The 26,418-nt window shown below is 32.6% G+C and overlaps 1 protein-coding gene and 1 long non-coding RNA gene across 2 annotated transcripts; one reads left to right on the plus strand and one right to left on the minus strand.

Moving 5' to 3' along the window:
- Positions 1–5,329: 5,329 nt before the first annotated feature.
- Positions 5,330–22,870, minus strand: LOC126821517 (tRNA pseudouridine synthase Pus10). The gene is made up of 19 exons (XM_056100787.1): positions 22,643–22,870; positions 21,513–21,653; positions 21,015–21,119; positions 20,588–20,674; positions 20,432–20,466; positions 19,806–19,917; positions 17,742–17,803; positions 17,534–17,573; positions 16,983–17,056; positions 14,066–14,148; positions 13,679–13,801; positions 12,507–12,563; positions 12,225–12,298; positions 11,648–11,703; positions 11,083–11,200; positions 7,298–7,341; positions 6,857–6,955; positions 6,224–6,323; positions 5,330–5,784 (listed from the first exon to the last, which is right to left on the minus strand). The coding sequence occupies exons 1-19, from the start codon at positions 22,670–22,672 to the stop codon at positions 5,731–5,733; spliced, it is 1,494 nt and encodes a 497-aa protein (XP_055956762.1). The 5' UTR covers positions 22,673–22,870; the 3' UTR covers positions 5,330–5,730.
- Positions 22,871–22,979: 109 nt separating this feature from the next.
- LOC130012825 (uncharacterized) lies at positions 22,980–25,972 on the plus strand. The gene is made up of 2 exons (XR_008788059.1): positions 22,980–25,451; positions 25,633–25,972. It is a non-coding gene; the product is annotated as an uncharacterized LOC130012825 (long non-coding RNA).
- Positions 25,973–26,418: the final 446 nt, after the last annotated feature.

The following is a 26,418-nucleotide window of genomic DNA, read 5'->3' on the forward strand; positions in this document are numbered from 1 at the left end:
AAACATCTTAACTCAATATTAGAAACGCGAATTAGAATTTATTCAATTTATTGGTCCATTTCAATCAATCTTGTGAAAATATAGGATTACCTAATATCCAATATATATAAGACATAATAACCATTTTATAATCAATACACGATCGAGTCTGTGTATTCTACGGTTTCTGGCATCATTAGTTAGATTACATGTAGATAATATTTTTATTTTTATTGTATCCAAACACCCCATTAGAGGCAGCATACAAATAGGCCTACGAACAAAACATTAAATACATACTGAATATAATAACAATTGCTAATACAAGAAACAATAATAAAAAAGACAGTAATAATACTAATAACTTGGCTCAGTAATTTGAATGTAATTTTGAGCATATTCATTTTGCACTATTATGAACAAAGACAAACATATCCTATGGCTATGGGCGCAAGTAATTAATGGCTGATTCACAAACGACAAAATAATAATAAACGTGTAGAATGGACCATGATAAGGTCCATGAATGGACTAACCAGGCGTAAACGTCTGTCGTTCAATTTGATCTATTCACGTATTTCACTGAACATAATTGATTAGAAATTACAATGCTTTTTTTCCAAATTAAATATAATCACTTTATATACATTCATATACATTACAGGAGCCAAGTCACCAACTCAAAATTTTCCATAATATTCGAAATTAAAAACACGAATTAGAATTCAATATTGATCAACTCAATCAATATTGATGTCGTTATCTTGCCGTGAAGCTATAGGAGCCTATTATCCAATATTTAAGACACAATTAACATATTATAATCAGTACACGAGTCGTGTACCTTATGGTTTTCGGTGCCATTTTGTAATGAACAAATAAAAACATATACAACACAATATATAAGTAATTAGTAAAGGCTGGTTCATAAGCGACAAAATAATATGTTTTTTAAAAAAAAAAAACGTATAGAATGCACAAAGCAGTCGTAATTGACTGCCGTTCAATTTGAACTCTTCACGTATTTCATCGACCATAATTGATTAGAAATTACAATATTTTTTTTTCTCAAAAATTGAATATAATATGTGCTTCTAGAACCATTTTTGTCTATTTCAAGGTTCCAAAAAATAGCCTAGAGCCATACGCCCTTTTATGTGCTTTTTAAACCACATTTTAGTCTATATTGTAAGGTTCCAAAGAATAGAGCCATGCGCCCATTAATTTAAACGTAACACTTGAACTATAGGGTGCCCAGAAATTCTCAAAGAGGAGATTGCTCATCATTACCTAAGTTACAGTAAATAACTATAGTAGGACCATCTCCTGTTTCCAAGTGCTAGTCTCTTAACATAACAGAAAATACAGTATCTTTGGCAGTTACAAAATAACAACCAAAACACCTAAATATATATATTATTCAAGAGCTAAGTCTGCCTATAGCAAGTCTTTCTTTAGGCATTAAATGTTATATAATCTCAACTCTCTTTGTCAACGAATGTCTCCGATTTTAAGTAGATTAGAACGATTTGGCCATTTAATGATTTAATTTAAAATGGAGAAGCGAGACTAAGTCTCGAATATACCAGTACCGTGCAGGTTACGATAATAAACAATCAATGCACATATATTCATTTTGCATTATCTATTTTTGCACTGTTATAGCAAAAACGGTCAGCTACTTATCTAAATCTTACATAATGTATCTTTAATTATGTTCTGAAGCAATCTAAAAGCTCGAAAAAGACAAATGAATGAAAGATTTCACAAAGCAGTTATGTTTTGAGATAAACTAGATTACAAGTTTTTCGGATATCATGTTTACAATGATTCAGAGTATAAAATCACCACAAAATCTATTAACAGAAAAATAAAATTATCCTTTTTTCCAGAAAAACAAAATACGTTTTTACACAAATATGTTGATCCGTTCTTCAGATTGATGTATGGAATGCATAATTATTTATAACAACATTACCGGTAATATTTTCAAGTGTTTCACACTAACTTCCGGATGGTAAACTGGTAGAGTTAGTTATTTTAGGCTTTCCATCTTCCAGACGAATAGCATTATTTCCATCTATTGTGGCCATCATCTTTCTTCTTCTCAGATAGTTTATACGTAAAATAAAAGTATCTTGTGTATACCGGCCGTTTTTTTTGTAATTAGTTCGAACAAAAGATGGTAGTCCACCAACTAAAGATTCAAAATCTAGACGTTGAAATAAAAAAGGTTTTGATTGAGCAGGTTCTGCATACTTATAATCACTTTCATAAACTTGATATTCCAGACTTTCGTCAAAATTTGAATCACAATCATCCTCAGGCTCATTTATATTCTTTGATTCCATCTTTTTCATAAAAATAAAATATGAATTTATAGATCCTCAGATATCCATACTTAGTCTATATAATACCCAGATGATTTCATTTCACTGTTGACCTGTATTGATTATTAGGGTTTGTGATTAATATTGGTCTTTTATATCTACCGATATGTCTATAATGATATTTACTTAAAGCCTTTGTCAATATAGGTGAAAAATGTTCTAACTAATAAAAGATAGAGTAGATAAGATAATAGCCATAGGTTTGTCAATCGGTGGGGTTCTTTTTCCTAGGTTATCATCAAGTAGTTTATATATACTCTTTATGCTTTTATTCAATACACCATTCAAAATCTAGCAATTAGCATTGCATTAGGCTATATAGACCTTATATTAAACTGTGACGCATTCTTTGAAGACAGATTTTACTTAGAGGTGTCATGTGTAGGCCTACTAACAAAATATGAAGTCAATATAAATAACAAATCCCAAAATATCACAACTTTGCGATTATTTAAAATCTTAAGTTATGGAATATGCTTGCACTACTGAATAAGACAATTTTTTAAAATGTTTTGTATTCCATTTCTTGGGCTAGGAAGTGGTCTCTAACCGCCACTCACCCTGTTCTTCTTGTTCTTGGGGTGACCCTCTTCGAAAAAGCCCAAGACTCAGTCAATTCTAGTCTGATTGACATGCTTTATCATTGAACAATTCTGCATCGATGTGGTGAATTAGATTTTGAATTTTATCCTTAAAACAAAGTTATGACGCCATAACAGTTAATGTGTCAGCTTTCGATAAAGAAAGTTTTTCGAATTCTGTGTTTACAGAGTGAGTATACATATGCAGAGAATAATACCTGAAAACGGCTGCTTTGAATGAATAAGGAAATTTGTAAAACTATTTGTAAAACTATACGTATACCCATATATTAGACTTTTGAATTCCATCCCCAGAAAAAAGTTATGACGTCACAACTGTGTCAGCCTTCATTAAAGGGCGCATATTAAAGTAGCTAAGTTGCTTAACTCAATATCACCCAAAGTCTTACACGTTGAAAACACGAATTATTTGTCAATTTAAATCAACATTGATGTTGTGATCCTACCAGGAAAAGATGGGCTTCTGATATCCAATATTTAAGACAAAATAAACATTTTACCATCATGTACCATGATGCATTTCAGCGCAATTTGTAACAAGGGACTCGAAGAAAGAGGCTAGATATATTCCACAAATCATGTCAAACGGTGACATTATATTCTTCTCTGGAGAGCATACGCAAATAAATAATATCATTGTAGATTGGAGTAACAAGACGCTAGATATTGCCATTCGATTTAGACTTCTGGCGTATTTCGCAGAACATAACTAATTACAGTAAAAACAGAAACGATTGAATGTAAATCAGTTTATATACATTCATATAAAATTATTATATGTGTTGAGACCCATATTGTGTTCATTTCTAGGTCCCAAATATTAGCCATACATTATATAAGATTTAGATAGATAAAGAGTTGTACTTTCTTGATCAAAAAAAGATAATGTGAAATGAAAATTTCAAATTAAATTTTTAAATGGCGAACCGTTCTAATCTAGTTAAAATCTTGAGTATCCGATGCCATCAAGAGTTGATTATGATCTTGTTTTGTTAATAAATGTCTAATTAATAGTTTATATATATAGAGAGGGAGAAATGGGGTTTAACGTCCACTCGACACAAACTAGGTCATTTTGGGACTAACATATGGTTTAATTTTATTTCAATAATTCGCTTGCGCATAGGGGTCTTTAGCAGTGGGAAGAAACAGGAGGACCCGGAGAAAACCCAAGAGGTTGGACAGGCGACCCTACTCCTTGTCACGTACAACCGGGGATTCGAAAATAGTTTATATAACATTTTAGGCCTGAAGAAAGACATGCAATAGGCAGATTTAGCTCTTGCATAATGTATGTTTAATGTAATATGAGTGTATATAAAGTGATTTATATACAATTTTTTAAAAAAAAAATTGTAATTTTTAATCATTTATGCTCGGTGAAATACGCGAACAGTCCAAACTGAACGACAATCGTTTACACCAAATTAGCCCATTCTTCACGTTTTTTTGTTTTTTTTTATTATTTTATCATTTGTGAATCGGCTATTACTGTTTACTTTCGTATTGTAATTTAGAATATGTTTTTCTTTGTTCATGGTACACAACTTGTGTTTCAGATGTTTTGGTTATCATTTTAATTTGTCTGCCAGCGATATTTCTGTTTTCCCTCAGAATTTAAGGGGGGGGGGGTAAAAATGATAAAAACAGATGATGCATGGTCAGTGTTTACAAATGAAATCAGTTTATGGGTGCGTCTTGTCAAAAAACAAAGAAATATATGCCCACCAACAGGTTTGTTGTCTTGGCTGTAATGAAAGGCTGTTTACTTCATGACATTAGTGACATAACAGTAATAAATTCATCAATACTGCCCTCAGATACTGGGTATTACCGGGAAGCATACTCAAGTCCTTTGTAAACCCTTCAATTTTGTGGAGATTTTTGTCATTCAAAAGGCAAAGTTCTGCCTCAGATGCATTGCCATGGCCTCATCGTAAAACAAAACACAATGGTTTAAAACTACTGGTACCATACTACCAGAATGTTCTAACTCCTCTCAAATTTCTGGAAATTCTTGCCAGAACATTTCAGTGAATAAATCTGGATAATTCTGTACGAAAGGCTATTAGAACTATTTATTCAAGCAACTGTCTGAAGCTCTGTGATACCTTTTCAAAGAAATACCAAGGAGCAACAGGCTGTTGTTAGATGTCAGGTTTCTCAGTGTCCTCCTGTTTCCTCCCAATGGTAAAGATCCCTACGTGCAAGAAAATTATTGAAATAAAAAATTGAACCACGTGTTAATACCGAAATAACCTAGTTTGTGTTGAGCAGACATTAAACCCCATTTATCTCTCTCTCATTTTATTTAGAAACATTTTATGTTTATAAATTAAATAGAAAGAAACAAGATAGTTTAATTTATTATTTAATAACAAAAACTGATTATTAAAAGGACATCAGGTACATAACACCAAAAAACCTTTTAGATTTTGTCAATTAATTACATGGCTTGAGAATTAACTTGTTCAATAGGAATAACTTTTTGTATAGCACTACAACACCTCTATGGGGTTATTCTCACATATAAGGAGAAATCTAGACATCAAAGACATTTGATGAATCAGGTTTCTTAATACATTTTTTTTTATATTGATCAACAGAATAGGGATTATGACCTCATTTTGTTAGTGATCATTTCAAAGCAACTAACAGAGCTACTGTTTACATCAATTTTAATAAAACAAATATTGAATCATATTTTTGTCAACATTCAAATAACGTATTTCTTTTTACAATAATATAATATTGGTCTATTATTCTGCATCCATATCGTTGTCAAGTTGTGGTGGCCATTTTAACTCTACACCCTGTGAAAGTAAAATTACATTATTAATATTTAATGCCTACAGAATAATTATATGAATTTAAATATAATACTTTAACTTATGTTGACTCACTACATCAAGAAATAGGAGGGGACGGAACTTCAGGGAAGTGTGTGTGTATGTGTGTGTGTGTGTGGGGGGGGCTCTGTTCTTAATTAACTCCCTAAACATACATTATGCAAGAGCTAAATCTGTCTATTGCAGGTCTTTCTTTAGGCCTGAATTGTTATCAAAATTAGTAATGATGATCGAGGCTAGGCGGAAATTTCAATCGCTTAGTTCTCGGTTCATAGTGGATCAATTTGAATGAAATTTTTAGCAAATTCCTTTTATATTATCTAGTTTTTAACTATTATAGTGAGAACTGTCAACTCGTTATCGAATCTCCCATAATGTTCCTTTAATAAAACTACATACATACCTGTACATCCAATGTTAATATATCACAATCAACATTTAGTAAACTAGATAGATTAGGTACAGTTCTACCAAAATCACCATGAACAAATTCTTTTATATATCTTATAGTGTTAAGGAAAAATTATATTGTGTATTTATAATGTTTAGTCAACATGATTACAGATCTACTTTTATAATCTACAACATGAAACGAATGAATGAAAGAGAAACAGGGTTTAACATCGACACAAACTAAGTCACTTCAGGACTAACATATGGTACCATTTTTGTTTCAATAATTTACTTGCGCATAGGTGTCTTCACTAAAGATTCTTCAAAGGAAGTCACACCGGACTAAAACAAGAGATTAAGCAGGTGACCCAACTCCTTATACATACAAGTGTGGGATTGAAACAATGCCACTTGACTCATTGACAGACACGTTAGACCATTCCCCCCCCCCCCCCCCCACAAAATGAAACAATCAAAGTATAAAATCATTATTATCCATCAAGTACGCTGCTGAGACCATCATTTTGTGGTTCAGGTCAGTCCACATCACCCTATATTCACAGTATTAATAAAATAACTGCAATTTCAAACATTAATCTTAGGTGGTCAATAATCACATATCAATTGTTTAATGTAAGGATACGTTCCTGCTTGTGTAGAAATATAGAGTTTAAAATAATTCTCTTTGGTTTCTTTAATAGATATATCATAGATCATTCTAGATCTTACAGCTTGTGATCGTCTGAAACACAGAAATAAAATCTATAATACACACTGTGTCAATTCTAATTGGTTGAATAGTCAACACCCACAGCATTCATCATGAATAACCAAACAAGATTAGCATTTACCTTTTCAAAATTTATTTTGGTGAACTATGGCCAGGTGAGCTTGCAAAAGTCTTTGCAAAAATAATCAATAACCCCTCAAATTTATATTCACATAACCCTTATTTCCTAAGGCTTCTTCCTTCTTCGTCATAGCAAGATGTAAAATAGTATTTTAAAAGTTTTGGGTCTCTAGAGTATACACAAGAATGTGCACATAACATTAATAATACACAATCACATTATTTTACACTTACCTATGTAAAACTCTGAGAGGAGTCTTTTGTTGTATTTCTATTGTCTGAAATTTTAAAAGATAGGTTGCCAGGCAAAGAAACATACGCTCACAGCAACTAAGTTGTCTGAGCAGTCAACAAGAGTTGTCGCATATTTTTTCTATTGTCGGTAATGAAACATTTATAATAAACTAACAACTCATTAAGTAATTAACAGAATTTGTTTGGCTTTTAGTTCTGCCCCATGCTAACATTAGTATACAAAAAATTTAACATCATGAATTTTGATAACTTGAACAGCTAAATTCATGATGTTAAATGTTTCGTATACTAAACGTTAGCATGGGGTAGAACTAAAAGCCAAACAAATTCTAATGATTTTCTGATAATTACTTAATGAGTTGTTACTCTTAATCACATTTTAGTGTATTATAAACTTTGGTCTCTAAAGCATCCCCAAGATTTTTCAAAGTGATCAAGGGCCATAACTCTGGTAGTAATTATCGGAAAATCAATAGGCTTCTTCGTCTCATGACCAGAAATACTGTGTATAAATCTAAGGTCAATCGGATATTAACTTTAGCCACTAGAGCATACACAAGCAGTTGTGGACACCGGCCGGCCGGGGGCTACGACAATATACGACCACATTTCAATGTGGGCGTGTAAAAAAACAAGCCAATAGTGAACTTATTGTTCCTTGTCTTCACCCCAAAGAAGATGAATGACACTCACGAATTACTTGCACATTCACCTTTTAAAAAAGCACTGACTAAAGCTTACACCAAGTTTCATCACACTCACTCAACATCGACAGATCCAATTGCTTATCTCTGCTTAAGGACAATATTGTTGTTAGTCATTATCACATATGTGATAGAACTTGTTATATGAGACTGTGAGTGGATATCTGACAATTCAAAACAGAAATTAACTGTCACTAGAAAAGAGAAAACGAAAAAATATAGAAAAAGTCTGTGCATTACCATGTTTTTATTAACTATAGTATGAACAACAAGCCAACAGTGAGGCTGATGTCCCCCGCCGAAATAGGAAAATAATTAGAGAGTTATTGTGTTCCAAAGTCTCAGCAAATCAAATTGCTTATCGCTCTGCTTAATCTGAGCAGAAAATGCTCATTATCGATCTTAGTCAAGGTATTACTGTAATGAAACTATACACCAAGTTTCATCACTCTCACTTAATTAGAACTAAAGTTATAGTGTCCCAAAGCATCAACCAATCAAATTGTTTATCTCTGCTTACCCTAAGCGGAACGGACAGACAAACAGACAGACGGACGAACCCATTTTAATAGTTCCCTGCTTTCTTCGAAAGGCGGGGGACAATAAGCATGAACATTTACTCAATTCGAAGATCAACCAATCAAATTGTTTATCTCTGCTTACCATAAGCGGAACGGACAGACAGACAAACAGACAGACGGACGAACCCATTTTAATAGTTCCCTGCTTTCTTCGAAAGGCGGGGGACAATCAAAGTAGGAGAGTTATTGTTTTCCAAAGTCTCGACCAATCAAATTGCGTATCGCTCTGCTTACCCTGAGCAGAAAATGCTCATTATCAAACTTAGTCAAGGTATTACTGTAATGAAACTATACACCAAGTTTCATCAATCTCACTTAATTAGAACTAAAGTTATCGTGTCCCAAAGCATCAACCAATCAAATTGCTTATCTCTGCTTACCCTAAGCTGAAAATGCTCATCTTCGAACTCCATCAAGGCATTGACCTAATCAACACATACACCAAGTTTGAACATTCTAGCTCAATTAGGAAGAGAGTTATCGTGCCCCAAAGTATCAACCAATCAAATTGCTTATCTCTGCTTACCCTAAGCGGAAAATGCTCATCTTCGAACTCCATCAAGGCATTGACCTAATAAACACATACACCAAGTTTGAACATTCTAGCTCAATTAAAAGTTATCGTGTCCCAAAGCATCAACCAATCAAATTGCTTATCTCTGCTTACCCTAAGCGGAAAATGCTCATCTTCGAACTCCATCAAGGCATTGACCTAATCAACACATACACCAAGTTTGAACATTCTAGCCCAATTAGGAAGAGAGTTATCGTGTCCCAAAGCATCAACCAATCAAATTGCTTATCTCTGCTTACCCTAAGCGGAAAATGCTCATCTTCGAACTCCATCAAGGCACTGACCTAATAAACACATACACCAAGTTTGAACATTCTAGCTCAATTAGGAAGAGAGTTATTGTGTCCCAAAAAGTGTGACGGACAGACAGACGGACAGACAGAAGGACAGACAGACGGACAGACAGACAGACAGACAGACGGACGAACCCATTTTAATAGTCCCCTGCTTTCTTCGAAAGGCGGGGGACAAAAACAAGAGAATGTACAGACTATTTCTATTTTTCTCGTGTTCTCTTATTTAGTGACATTCAATTACTTTTTTGAATTGTCAGATATCCTCTCAACTTTTGGTCTCCGAAGGAATTGTTAGTGAGCAGAAATTCGTCCGTGTATCTGTTATTACTTGTCACTTCAGTCAGTTATATAGAAGGATAACTCGTGTTTTCCTTTTACATTCGTAACTTCCGTTTGTTGAAACCGTGATTACGCATCTGTTGAAGCAATGATCTATGTGTTAAAATTATATTTGGAACGTGTTTAACCAGTTCTATCACATATGTGATAATGACTGACACCAATATTGTCATTTAGCCTAAGTAGAAAATGTTAATTATTGACTTAATGAACATCTACACCAAATCTGGACACTCTACTCTAGAAGTAGAATAACTGTGTTTTAAAGCATTGATCAATCAAATTGCTTATATATGTGTTTATCTTTGCAAACTTCAAAAGTCAAAATGTGAAATGAAACTTAACTCCACAAAAGGTGTTTGAAACTTATCTTATGCCCAATGAAAAATACTGTCAAATGTTTTAACATTTCATCAAGAAGTCTGCCCTGAATGTTGGTCACACAATTTCATAAGTCTGATCATAAAATAGGGAGATAACACTGAAATTTGTGATCAGAAAATTTTGAATTGACTTATTCCTTAAGACCACATGAAACATCCCTGCTAATTTGCTAAGAAATTTGACCTGCACAGTGGTCACATAATATTGTCATGGATGCCAGACACTGATGATGACAATGTATGTCCAAATTAAATCGGGGCATATAATAGATAAAAAACTTTAAAATATTATTAAACTTTATCACCCAATAATGCATTCTACAGTAGATATCGCTTGTGTGATATATTTCATAATCTCCTTAGGAAATATCGCTTTACATGAATTTGATTGGTCAGTTGAAAAGGAACTACGTTTTTTTTATTTTCAAAGAACGGTTCATTTCTTATTAAAAGTAACTTTTTTTTTATTAAAAATGAACTATTGTTATTCAATTGACCTTGATGGAAACACTGGGTCAATAAAGGACTTTGCAATGGTTGAATTGCTGTCAAAAAATGATGTATCACTACGCCGTAATCTTCAGTAAAAGTGAAATCTACAGCAAAGAATTATATTTATCTATTTGTGCATGTAAGAAAGGATTGGGTGATAAATAAAATCTCCTACTCGTCTTTTTTGATATCAAAAAATATCAACTTGTGTTGATATTTTTTAATATCAAAAAAGACTGGTAGGAGATTCTCTATATATCAATGATGACTTTATAAATGTTATCTACATGAAGAGTTTACGAAATTTAACATTGTGTTGTATAGTATATAAATGACTGCCTTTCAAATATATAGGTATAAAGACTAGTTGAAATTCAATATGTAGATGTTTATACCTTTAGTTGATTAATAAGTTGTATATTTTCTGGAGTAAGTGTTGAAGAAGACCAACATAATGCCATATAACATTTACTCTTCTCTAATTCACCTTCTTTTAGATTATGTATGTCCTCTCTAAAAATATATATCATAACAAACAATAATGTATTCAATCTTCTCTGCAACCAAATATATATTGTAAACAAATTTACAATTATACAAACTTCATATATTTATAGCTTGGTCTGTATACTTAAAAAAAATGAAGTAGTAGATAGGAACCCCTTCCCTGGTTGTTATCCGCCAAAATAAAAACCTAAGGGAAGAGAGTACAGGTTTTACTTTGAATAACAACCGTCTTCTTCAACATAGACACAAAGTCCAAATTATCCAATATCAACTGCTTACCTTGTGAACGTGAAATTCAAAGTATGTGCACTGGCTTATTAGGGTTTATTCAATATCAACACCAAATGCTTTGACAAAAGGTTGATACGGGGAATAGCTACCTTAAAACGTCAATAGTTGCTATGGGAGATATAATCTGGAGGTGTATGCTGATATATATTATATAAAATTTACCTTGTTATAAGTTGTAAATCTCTAACTTTTACTACATCTGATGTTTTGTTTATCAACTACAAAAATAATAATGATAATATACATGTACTGTCATATATATTGATTTGGAATTTAAAAAAACACAATCCATAATCACATGATATTTAACAGATATAGGTTTATAGATGTACTGACTATTTTGATTAGTCTACAAGTAAAGTTGGTAGACCAATGGAACAAATCACTCATAACTATAGTTAGTGATATAATATGTTTCAGGAATATGCTAATAAACACACATCCATCATTTCACCATCTGAATAATTCAACTTGATTTTATCTGCCTGTTCCCCTGCAGCACTTCAACTTTACATCCCTTTATGACACCATACACTGCAATTTCTCTTGCAAACAGAATTTCCTGAATAAAGTGTGGAATGGCATCATTTGATTGACTAAATGTGTTCATATTAGAAGATCAATTTTTACTAAAAGTAGTGAGCAAATGGATACTTCTTCCATCTTGTATGGTAAATAATTTGTGATGGAACTTATTTAATGATGTATTGACCTATGTAAATTGCACATATTAACAAACCTTTTGTACTGTAGATATTTCATTAACAGCATGACAACGGTGAGCATCAAGTATTTCTACTATAAATGGTCTACCTGTAGAAATACAAACTTTGTCAATGAATAAGTAGAAAGGGCAACACATTTAATCATTTTACAGAAGAAAAGAGGTAAGGTGTTTCATCAGAACAGGTTATACAGGAAAGATAATAAATAAGCCGACCTGGCAAAGGGAAAGAACTCTGGATATTAACTTGTATTTTATAATTGCATCTATACTGACAAATTGTTTTAAAATACTGACCATTTCCCAGCATCCTAACATCTACATCTTCTCTACCCGATGATGAAAATTTGAAATCTGAAACAAATATATGTTCAAAGTAACCAGATTATTGTATGCAATCATAGGTAATGATTTTAATGGTAAACACTGTTTAGTTTTCTGTATTTAAAATGACTTGTAGATTTTTGACATATGGCATGTATTGCACTGAGAACTGCAGAGCGGTGGGTCTAAACCATGAGATATCTATTTTCCTTGAACACCTGACAAATTCAGTCTGCACCTAATGCGCAGAAAGACATGGTAATGCATTGAGTTGTACAATAAGTCAACCCTAATAATAATATATCAATATATTCCCAAATTTATGTTTCTAAGCTAACAAGACTTTCTAATTGGTACAATTGAGTGGAATTAAAGGGACAATAACACTCTTGCTGGCTTGAAAGCTCCAGAAAATAAATAATATCTCTATCTAAGTACTAGATGTTTAAGTGTCCTACCTGTTGTGTAAACTATCCATTACATCCTATTTTACTTGTGCAGAGGGTTCGAAAATATTTTTAAATCGAAGTTTTATTTGAAAAGGTTTACGTTAGACGTTTCAAACCATTATGTTGAATTTTTCAAAAATTTTAAATAAGGTGTGTTAAGATGAAATTTGGATCATCAATTAATTGAAATATTCTAAAATAGTACAATTTGTTGACCAGAATAAAGATTGGGACATATTATTCAGTTACAACAAGAGTGGTATTGAGCCTTTAAGGTTCTTAGTTTTAATATGATAAACAACATTAATTTCAGAAAAAAATGTAAATAACTGCTGACAAAAAATTTATTTAGTAAATGAGGGTAATAACTAATAAAATGATGAAAATCAACAGGCTTCTTCCTTACAACAAGATAAACAACTGTATCAAAATCATATGAATTATTGTAACCTATATTGTGCTAACTAAAAATGTGAATGGTGAACGGATGAGCAATATATGACTACAATAAATTAAACAATATTAAAACACAGTTTATATGGAAAACAATCACCAAGTTTATCTCACATGACGTTTCAACAAGTTCCTCTTGGCGTTCTCAAGTAAATGTTTTAATATTATATATTCAATTACTTAAATGCCATATAAGGATTTCAATAAATTATACCAGTAAGCAAAAACCAAAATTAGACTTACCTGTAGCTTGAAATATAGACATGGCACTGCATATTTCTTCTTCTACAGATGATTTAGTTTTTCTAACACCATCAATAATCCATGGTGTCTGACTCAATGTTCGGCTAAACTTTAAATATCTTCCTAAAAACAAAAAGTCAAATAAATATTTTTTAACATCAATCACGGGTCAAGTTAAATCAATGTTCATAAAAAAAAGTTTACATACAAATTACAGACCTCTAGTTTTCATAAATCTTGAAATATTTCACCCTTTAAGATGTTTTAACAGATTAATATTACAGTATTGATGACTGATTAGTGATAGTATTATATACGTATACAATATTTCTTAAGTCAAAATAATAAAAAGATTGTTTAGAAGATTAGGCAGCTACATGTACATACCAGCAATAAATATAGCATCAAAGTTACATGATATATCACAGTCTATAGTTTTCACAGGAGTCAAACATGGAGTTTGATAATTTCTGTAAAGATAAAATTAGTAGCCTTTATTTATAGTCACAAACCAGTGAGACTGATGTCCCCCACCTTAATCCAAAAAAAAATGGATGACACTCATTAATCACTTGCACATTTATATTTTTATAAAGCCATCCATCGAGCAACCAGGGCAGAAAATATTCATTCTGAAACTTGGTGACAGTATTAAGGTAATGAAATTATACAAAGAGTTTCAACAACCTCACTGAATTTACAATCAAAGCGAGTTTGAAGTTTCTACCCCAATTAGAAGCATAGGGAAAAAAATAAATAGCAAAATTACTTAGCCTTGGCAGAAAATACTCATCATCAAACCACCTTATGACCATCTACACCAAGTTTGAACATTCTAGCTTAAACATTATGCAAGAGCTAAATCTGCCTATTGCAGGTCTTTTTTTAGGCCTGAAATCTTATCTAAATTATTAATTAGACATTAATTAACTTATCCAGACCATAATCAACTCTTGATGGCATCGCTAGGCTGCGATGTTTATTGGATTAGGTTCAGATTTGCTGTTCGACTTCCATTCATAATCAAATCATGAAATGGATAATCGAGACTATGTTTTTTATCCTACAGACTTTAGTAATGATGATCAAGGCTAGGCCAAAAATTCAATCACTAAAATCTTGGTTCATAGTGGATCAATTTGACTGAAATTTTCAGCAAATTTCCTTTATATTATCTAGTTTTTAATTATTATAGTGAGAACTGCCAGCTCTTTATCTAATCTCCCATAATGTATCTTTAATTAGTACCAAAGTGATTGTGTCCCCAAATAAAATCACAGACAAACTCATTTTATCAGTACCTTGCTCTCTTCAAAAGGTGGGCGACAAAAAGCTAAGAATTGCAAGAATGACACTGTTCGATTCTCAGATGTTCTTAACAACATAAATAAAAGCATAAATTTGAAAACATATGCCAATTTAATCCACGGAAGTTTGTCTTATAGAAGTAACATTGGGTCAGTTCAAGTCATGGGTTAAGGTGTTGTAGGGTTTAACTCCAGATAGATCAGTGTATCACTGGTGTAATTTTATGCTAACTCAACCTCAGACCCACTCTGTATTTCAAATGAATCCAAGTTAAGGTCTGTGGTGTTGAGGTTGTGTTAACCATGGATACCCAAACACTAACTTATACCTGAGCCCCTCAGTTTGTCTATATTTCCAATACCAATTTCCCAATTTACGAAAACAAATTTATATGAAAAAATAATTTGACAAGGAGCTTTGTGCAATATTATTTCTAATTACATAAAAACTTATTAGATAATAACAGCTTGATAAAAGTAATTATCTTGTTAAAAATAACTCTAACACTAACCCCTAGGGGTTAAAAAAAATCTCAGCTCAAGTCAAATAGGGATTTTTTTTAAAAAGCTTTCAGAATTAAAGATGGGTTCCCGGAAAAGTATTTATCGGGTGGTTATTTCCAATAAAAGTATGGCAATTTTGGTATATATGGAAAGTAGAGATATCCAATTTTACTAGAAAAATACTGGATTCCCTAAAAAACACTCATGGAGTGTATACAGGACAAAAATGTAAGGGTTCCCCTAATCAACAGCCCGACGATTAGGAACTTCTGCACTCGTGATGTCAAAGGTCACAAGCGAACATTGAGCGCTTGATGTACAAGTTGATAAACTTTATGAAGAGTTAGACGTACAATACTTTCTGAGATGAAAATGACGGAAAAAGACGCGGGTAATGGATAATCCGAGAATTAAATTAGGATTCGATATTTGTAATAATTAGTAAGCGATTAAAGACATCGTCTTATGTATGCAATGAATTCTCTTCTGACTCCCAAGATGTGATGTAAACATGACCTTGTTTGATCGAATTTTAATATCCAATCCAGTTGAAAGATGCCAGAAATATGTTTGCAGTACTGTACATTGATTGTATGATTGTTAAAATACAACGCCCATCTCATGCTGGAGATGCCTTCTTTTTTGGCCGAAGTTGTAAACTGCGTAATGCACCAAAAGTTCAATATATGAGTGGTAAGACATATCATAAGTGGTATCCCCAGCACTGCACATGACAAACCTGCTCAGTCTGTGATGTATTTAAACAATATGCATCCTAATGATGCAGTATTGGGGGGAAGAGAGAGAGAGAGAGAGAGAGAGAGAGAGAGAGTTTAACATCCACTTAACACAAACTAGGTCATTTTGCGACTAACATACACAAACTAGGTCATTTTGCGACTAACATATGGTTCAATTTATTCCAATTGCTTGCACGTAGGAGTCTTTAGCAGGGGAAGGAAACCAGAGGATCGGAGAAAACCCATGAGGTTGGACAGACGACCCTACTCCTTGTCACGTACAAGCGGGGAATCAAAACTGCACCACTGGACTCAATGACAGACTTTATGATGCAACGCACACGCGTTAACCATTCAGCCACCCAACCATCTGTAGTATTGGGAGATGCAGCTTATAGAGGACTTCATGTCTAATCTATATGCATCAACTTTACTGGTTTGGGTCTGTACGCAATTAATAATCTTATCAAGCTTCCATTCGTTTGCATCTTCGATGATGGTGATCAGAAAAGAATTTAATGCATTAAGACAGGAGACAAAAACGAAAGTGGAGCATTTAAAAATAACACTAGCGTTTCTTATTTTCCACCAGAGTTAACACTGGTATTAAACTAATATAAACACTAGTGTTAAATTAAGAGGTTTGCATTAAGGCATAACAAAGAAGTCCAGTTATAAACCACTACAACACAACAGTAACGCAAGCATAACTCAGGACTTGAATTGACCCATTGTATTTGAAATAAATCTTACTTTTTAAAAACATCATCTGGTAATGTTGTTACAGCTTTAAAAACAGCAGCTCGGGTAAAAATATCAAATGGTGACTATAAATAAAAACATACATCCATGAGATCAAACCCTACAGTACTAGTCCTTACCACATACATCCATGAGATCAAACCTACAGTCCTTGCCACATACATCCATGAGATCAAACCTACAGTCCTTACCACATACATCCATGAGATCAAACCTACAGTCCTTACCACATACATCCATGAGATCAAACCTACAGTCCTTGCCACATACATCCATGAGACCAAACCCTAGGTTAACATGCAATTTTCACAATACTTTGATGCATGAAAAAATTCCATAAATTTACAATAAATAATATTTTCAAACTGAAAAAATAAATGAAAGATAAAGTTGATTAGAAAAAAAAAGGATCATTGTTTTTCATAATTCCATAAATTTACAAAAAATAATATTTTTAAACTGAAAACATAAATTAAAGAAAAACTTGATTAGAAAAAAAAGATCACTGTTTTTCAGACACTTGATAAAATGTTATAACTTACTTTTTTCCTTCTCTGAAATTCATTAGGATTTGTTTCTAATCTGAAAAAAATCATTATTTTTTTCTAAATTTCAATAATGATTTAATATTGATGATTCCATTATTGTTTTTTACTGATGTAACATGCAATCAGTTAAATAATAATGAATAGACAGTTAGATATTTCTTAAAATCACAAAACTTAAAACAATAACATCAGCTGTACTCACAAAAAGTAACACTCTTTTTCAGAATCTTCATATTTAAATATCAAGGAAATTTCAAAGGGGCTCTGAAAGAACAAAAGAACAGCATTTGCTTATAATAAAACAAGCCAACAGTGAGGCTGATGTCCCCCGCCGAAATCCCAAAATAAATAGATGACACATATTAATTAATCGCACATTTATTTTTTTCAAAAGTATCAAGCAATCAAACCGATTATCAAGTATGCACCAAGTTTCATTACTCTCTATCAGATAGAATCAAAGTTATCTGGTCTCAAAGCATCAACCAATAAAATTGCTTAGCACTGTTTAGCTTTAGCTTGAAATGTTAATCATTGAATTCAGTCAAGACATTCACCTAATGAACATCAACATCAAGTTTAAACATTCTACCTCAATTAAAAGCAGAGTTGTTATGTTCCAAAGTCTTGAACAATCAAATTGCTTATCGATCCTTAGCCTAAGCAGAAAATTCTCATCATCAAACTTAGTCAAGTTAATGATATAATTAATCTATACTCTGAGTTTTATCACTCTCACTTAATTAAAACTAAAGTTATTGGCCCCAAAGCATCAACCAATCAGATTGCTTATCTCTGCTTACCATAAGCAGACAATGTTTATCATCGAACTCCATCAAGGCATTCACCTAATGAACGCTTACACCAAGTTTGAACATTCCACCTCAACTAGAAGGAGAGTTATTGTGTTCCAAAGTCTCGACCAATTAAATTGCTTATCGCTCTGCTTACCCTAAGCAGAAAATGCTTATTATGGAACTTAGTCAAGATATTGATGTTATAAAACTATACACCAAGTTTCATCACTCTCACTTAATTAGAACTAAAGTTATTGGGTCCCAAAGCATCAACCAATCAAATTGCTTATCTCTGCTTACCCTAAGAAGAAAATTCTCATCTTCTAACTCCGAACTCCATCAAGGCATTCACCTAATAAACACCTACGCCAAGTTTGAACATTCTAGCTCAATTAGAAGGAAAGTTATTGTGTTCCAAAGTCTCGACCAATCAAATTGCTCATCTCTGCTTACCCTAAGCAGAAAATGCTCATCTTCGAACTCCATCAAGTCATTGACCTAATAAACAACTACACCAAGTTTGAACATTCTAGCTCAATTAGAAAGAGAGTTATTGTGTCTCAAAAAGTGTGATGGACAGACAGACAGACGGACGGACCCATTTTAATTGCATTCACCACAAGCCTACTTCTTGAAGAATTTATCATGTAACTGATTCTTTTAGATGCTGTGCCAAAGTTTATTCTTCTTTACTACAAAAGGAAAGTTGGGATTAGATAAAGAAGGACTAAGCTAATGTATCAATTCTAAATGTTTATTGTATATCTTTATTCTGGTTTTAAAGAAATCTATTTGAAATACCATACTATTTCTCTGCTAAGAGCTTTAAAGATGGGTTCCCGCATACAAACTGGGTGATTTAAAGGTATATATGGACCAAAAACATATTCAAACTAATTAATTTGTCATAATTATGCTTCAAATCCTTCTCAAACATTGTAATTGCGAAGGAATGCCCTGCTATTAAAATTCGATCAAACCAGGTCATGTTTACGTCACGTCTTGGGAGTCAGAGGAGAAATCATTGCATACATAAGACGATGTTGTCTTTAATCGCTTACTATTTATTACAAATATCGAATCCTAATTAAATTGTCGGATTATCCACTACCCGCGTCTTTTTCCGTCATTTTTATCTCAGAAAGTATTGTACGTCTAACTCTTCATAAAGTTTATCAACTTGTACTTCAAGCGCTCAATGTTCGCTTGTGACCTTTGACATCGTGCGTGCAGAAGGTCATAATCGTCGGGCTGTTGATATGGGGAACCTTTACATTTTTGTCCTGTATACGCTCCATGAGTGTTTTTTGGGGAATCCAGTATTTTTCTAGTAAGATTGGATATCTCTACTTTCCATATATACCAAAATTGCCATACTTTTATTGGAAATAACCACCCGATAAATACTGTTCTGGGAAGCCATCTTTAACATTCACAGAAATATTTGAAAAATGACTGCAAGATAATACCTTTTGTTTAAACTCTGAGTTTAATTGTTTTGATAATGATGGACCACAAAACCATTTCCATACATCTTTAATAGATGATATTTCTTCTTCTGGTATTTTACAATATACAGAACTAAAGAAATAAAGGTGGGTTTATTAAAATTAAAAGATAAATCCTCTTCGACACCCAACATCAGCCAAGTCTAAAATCAAAGTCCAAATTAAGAAATTGTTTACATCATATTTTTAAATAAAAAACTCGGAATTCTGTCCCAATCTTTAACTATGAAAATGTGAACAGAAATATAACTCCACAAAATTCGTTCGAAATTTACAAGTTGAAAATTTGAAAAGCATTAGTATTTTAAAATGTTCTGTTAAGAACTCTGACCTGTATCGCATAAATTAAAAAAATCGTAATCAAGGACAGGTGCTAGCTATGACAATATACGTCCAGACTAAATATGGGAATATAAAAGAAAACAAATGCCACCGTTGGTGATTAACTTTTCAAAATCCTGTTGTCAAATTTCTGAATATCTAGTTAAAAAAAGACCCGAGACCTGTTAACCCATAAATCAACAAAGAATATTTCAAATAAAATATAGACTTTGTTCTTTTTTCAAACACAATTTATGGATACTCACCCATGCTTTTCTTGTAAAAATAGGTAAATAGAATGCTGAAAAAAAAGAAAATCGAAAGAAATATGCAATATTAATAAAACACTACGAAATTAACTGTATTAGTACCTGTGTCTCCAAATATTTTATATCATTGTGTATGTTAGTTATATTACATACCTGTCTAAGTATAGTACATACTGGTACAATTAATGAACACTGATAATCTATAAACTCATAATCTTCTTTCTTTACAACACCATTTATCTACAAAAAATACAAACATTTATCTTACAAGATTACAACACCATTTATCTACAAAAATACAAACATCTATCTTACTATCTTTCTATACCAGACCTATAGATCTTACTCATAGAATGGAAGAACTATAGAAAACTCACAACGTTTTTCCAATGTTTAACCATTGATCAAGCATACTGGATCTTTTTATTTGTCCATTAGAGGAAACAACATTTTTTAAGGATAGCCTAATTCTTCAAGAGCTAATATCTTATGGACAACAAGAACTGATGTATCCTACATTAGCTTTAGTATTGGTAATCTCATCTATTTAATATTTTATGATAAATGGAGAACTACCCACCTCTTGTAGAAAATCAGACGTATTATATTTGTGCAATATTCCTAAACAACCTGGACATATAACACAATCAACAGTATCATCTTTAGCATTTAACAATTGTCTCAGCTGAAAAAGATAGAAAGAATTTAGTTGCCAGACAACAAAACATTCAGCAACTTCTTCTTCCTCAATAATAAAATAATCACAGTATCTGCGCAAAAATGACATACAGAACTTGTAAAGTAAGCATGGATATTAGTGTCACTCCAATGACTATATAGAAGCATTATGGATAGATTTACTTATAATATTATACAAAAGGACTGTTGGGTTGTGGGCAATGCTGTAACGCCATATACAGACACCCCCCATCTGAAAACACACAGAAAACCAATGAGGTTATTCCTTGTCAAGTATTAGCATGGGATTGAAACCACAACACTTGACCCAATGAAAGCTCCAATGAATTATTCCAACATGATTTACACATTACAAGCTTTTGCCATAGAAAAATTATACCTCATTGACTGTTTCATTTACATACATACAGGGTCTTTTCTCACCAAGAAACCTTAAAATACACCATGTACAGCAGTTAATAGAAACCAAGGCTTGAGAAATTTCTAAAGCCAGTTCATCAGATGTTGTGAAAAATTCAAACTGAAAAATACAATTAAAAAATAATAAACTGAAATTGAAATATCTATGACCAAGATCATTACTGTCCTGATATCAGTAAAATGCTTAAAAATTTAAATAAGGCATATAACTTGTGACACAATATTTATTCAGATGTCATTAACAGAGCAAAACAATCAAACAGTTGTCATTTTAAAAGAGCTAAATTGCTATTCTTTGGCACCTAGAAATGGAGCGATTTAGCTCCTTTTAAAGTAGCCAAGTCTACAACTTAGTATCATCCAAAGGCTTACACGTTGAAAACACGAATTAATTGTCAATTCAAATCAACATTGGTGTTGTGATCTTACCAGGAAAAGGTAGGCTTCTGATATCCAATATTTAAGACAAAATAAACATTTTACCATTTGTACACGAATCGTGTACCATTGTGCGTTTCAGCGTCATTTGTAACAAGTGACCAGGAAGAACAAGGCTAGACATATTCCACAACTCATGTCAAACAGTGCACAATATCTTATCTGGAGAGCATGCACAATAGACTGGAATAACCAGACGCTAGGAATTGTCATTCGGTTGAGACTCATGCCATATTTCGCTGGACATAAACGGAGTCAAAATGGAAACAACTGAATGTAGATCCGTTTATACAATCAGATTACATTATTAATAATATTATTATTATCAATATTATATGGTTGCGACCCATTTGAGTCAATTTCTAGGTCCCAAATATTAGCGATTTAGCTCCTTTAAATTGAACAATAAGTTGTGTTTGCAATGTCGAAGATTGTGGATCATATAGAGTTAGCGACTTGCCTCCTTTAATGTTGGTTATGAGGTTTGAATTTATCAAGATTTTGATGATAAAAATCCTTTCTTTCCACTTCGGTGTAGTACATTCCACAATTTTTATTAGCCGCACATGTTTATCAAAGATACCACGAACAATCATAATATATTAATGACAATATATTTATATATGTATGAAAGACTGTCAAACTACCAACCTGCATTTTGGACAGATTTAACTCGGCCATGATTCGCTATACAGTTGTGCAAGTGTCAAGTATTAGATTTTTGCAATTTCCCTCCTTCTATGATTATTTACTGGATATTCAAAAAATTAACTGTAGAATAAATACGAATCGAAGAATACGTGAAATCAATTAAATATTGGGTTTAACCTTTTGCGAAATAATAAGTGCTTATCAAAACAATTTTTGAAGAAACTGATTATTTATTTGTATGTAAAAGTGAGAAATATAAGTTTTTATCGACAGGTTTCGTTCGGAATTTGGAATTGAGCAGTGCGCATGCGTGGTTATTTTTAGGAACGTGGAGGGGCACAATACTGGATCTTCAATGAGTTACTTTCTATTTTTCACTCGGCAACCGGCTGCAGATTTCACTCGGCCAACTTCGGTTACTCCTCTACACCAAACCATGTTTCCAAACAGAATTATCTTTCCGTGACCCGCAAATTATATTTTTAACTGGTTTGCTTTTGGCGCAATATTCTGATGTTTAGGCTAACACTGTTTTTAACGGCGTCAGCTTCTTATATTTATTGGGCTACAAACACTAAACAGTTGTCTTTTATTTTCTGAGGAGATTTTCTGACCTGGGTAATGTAAATGAAGTTTGTTACTTTATAGTAGGCTAGTATTTGACTAAAACTGCATAAATCAAATCTTAATCATAGATGTACCGATTGTAAATAATTTTTTTTGCTGACGAAGTCTTTTCTAACTTTTGGGGTAAGACTACTAACTAAGTAGCCTACATTGAAATTAGTGCTAGTACAGTAGAAGTGGTCTTGGCGTCGGGTAATCGATATGAAAACAAGTCTACATTATAATTAGGCCTAGATATCTACCTAGTCCGACTTCATTTCAAGCATTTTATTTATACCCCTTAAGTTGTAGTAGTGACAGTTTAACTACAAGTAAGTACAACAGCAACCAACAGGGGGTCACAGTATCGTGACTCATGGACTTGTCAGGAGTATAACTTGAGCCTGAGAATGATCAATGAGATACACACAAATGGATAAGTCTGATAATCAGTTAATAAATCAGATGTAACTTGTAAATAAAGGCACTGTATGACAGTGTATGTAGGCCTACATATGATATATATTCTAAATACTAATAAATAGGCCTAGTAGTATTGTTTTATTAATATTACCTATTTATTAATTAATAGGGTTTCAGGTCAAACTCAAAGTTTCAAATGATCAAAACGCTCTATATACCAGTCAATGCGTGGGATGGCACCAAAATAAGTGCTTTTCTGTCATATTTGAGTGACGTCATGAGTCATAAGCGGTATTTTCCCTTCAGAATCGCTATACTGGCTAGGCTCTATATAGTACCAATTTTAAAACTGAATGAAATCCGCACGTTATTGTCAGCTAAGATTTATTAAAATCATAATTATATATTATAGATCTAATTTCAAATATTATACTTAACTAATAGAATCAATTAAGCTTTTACTATCTAATATGGTCGAAGCTCAGGTCCTAAAAACGCCTTTAATTTATGGTTTCTGTTATTCTTAAATAGATATTGTTAGGGACCTCATGCTGGAGGTTCGGTCGCATGATCATTTAATGTTCGAATTCTATACAAAATTGTAAAGTCTGAAGTTAGTATCAATGTAATTTGCTTATCTGGTCAACAAAGGTCCATTTACATTGATTTTGATGGAAAATTAGATCTGAATTACATATTACATATTTAAAGTTTATATTTCTTGATTATAAAGGTAGAATTTGAAATTATTTTCTCAGTGTTTTAAATGGGTTGGTTTTTTTTTTTGATGGCTTTGACCATTAAATTGAAAAAAATCAATGAAATGGACCTTTGTTGTGGTGTGGATAGGCTTGGGTGTAGGGGTGCCGGGAGCCCAAGTAGTGTCGTTAAAAAAGTATTAACATTAGTGTTACTTTACTCTTATTTTATGAAAGTTTTTTTCGCAAGTTGATTTCCTTTATTTTTTTAATGTAGAATGGTAATGAACTGCTTTTTTCCTTTTCTTTGCTTTATTTGTTCCGTTTGAATTTGATTTATCTGTTTAGTTTTTGATTGTTTAATTATTGTTTTTGTTAATTAAGTTGATTCTTTTAAACTTTGTTTTTATTTTTATACGTCCGTCGTCCACAATTTCTTGTGAACGCTATAGAGACTAAAGTTAATATCTGATATTTACTGCCAGAGTTATAGCCCTTGATCACTTTGATAAATCTTGTGAACGCTCTAGAGGCTAAAGTTAATATCCAATGGACTCCAAATTGTTACACAGTGTGTAAGGTCATGAGACGAAGAAGCCTAATGATTTTCAGCGATATCCGATAATTACTACCAGAGTTATGGCCCTTGATCACTTTGAAAAATCTTGTGAACACTCTAGAGGCTAAAGTTAAAATCCAATTGACTTTAAATTTATACACAGTGTTTAAGGTCATGAGACAAGACGCCTATTGATTTTCAGCGAGATCTGATGATTACTGCAAGAGTTATGGCATTGATATGTGAGAGACATCAGTTTAAAGTCGATTCTGGTTATTATAATCTAATGTATGAACTTTGTGTTGATTTTACCAGCCTGTAATTGTGGTATCATAATTAATTGTGATTTTAACATTTTTTTTAGTTAACTATATTAAATGAATTCCAAATGTACGTGTTGGCGAGGGGGTACATTAATAATTATATGTTTTTGTAGTACATGTTCCTTGTTTTATAATAAAACTACGCCCTTTCATTTTTCAGAAGAAAAGTATAGAAAATATTTCCAATTATCTATCTTGAGGTAAATCAGTTTATTATTTTCATTAACAGTTCTTATTTTTGTAAATTTTTATGTAAATCAACTACTTGTCATTGGAGTGCATCTCAAAATTCACTTTCCTTATCTACATAAAGTTTATGTAATAAGTTATAGTGTGTAAATTTGAAGTAAGTTCATATGTTTTTTTATTAATTATTTACAGATCACAGAGATTGAATGCTGCAGGTCTTGTGTTTAGTGTATAGACTAATTGGTGGATGTTATTAACATTAACCTTTTAGCAAAGGTTAGCTTGATGATGTTACTGCAGTGTAGTGGAAGATGTTAACCTAACTTTGGTAGACAACAAGCCTAACCCTGAAGTCAACGATGTACAATATGTCAGTGTCACGGTTCCACTACCAAACGTAACGCGAATATAAACAATACTTACGGGTACATGTATTTACTTTGATTGAAATGAGGTCAACTTAAAAATTTGTGTAGATGTGTTATTTGTTGTAACAGTTATATCCATAAAAGTTATATCCATAAAATGTAAATTGTATTTTCTCTATATTAGTATAACAGATTAAACGAAATAAGATTATTTCACTCATGACTCGTAGTCACCCACCATCGTAGAAGTGTCAACATATCGAGACCACGCATTCATGAACCATGATTAGTTGGGACAAATTAATAATGAGGAATACTGTTTTCAAAGGCCTTAAGACAGGAAAGTGGTTATTGGTCACAACATTCATGTGTCACTGCAGGGGAGGGGGTGGAGTCAAATGATAATGCATTCGTGTTGGATAATAAGGTCTGTCATTTAGTGAAGAGGCTTAGCTTCGTTTCCAAGAGTAGGGTCGACTGCATTCCCACTGTTAAGATTTCGAGAAACAGGGCCCAGATTCTCACATCAGATACTTGAACCACAGAAAAGGTTACCTTTCAGAAAATTGGCTCTGTAGCCTAAAACTGAATCACCTATATCTCGGTTCAG

Source organism: Patella vulgata, chromosome 5 (assembly GCF_932274485.2).
Source record: "Patella vulgata chromosome 5, xgPatVulg1.2, whole genome shotgun sequence".
In the NCBI taxonomy this organism is placed as follows: Eukaryota; Metazoa; Mollusca; class Gastropoda; family Patellidae; genus Patella; species Patella vulgata.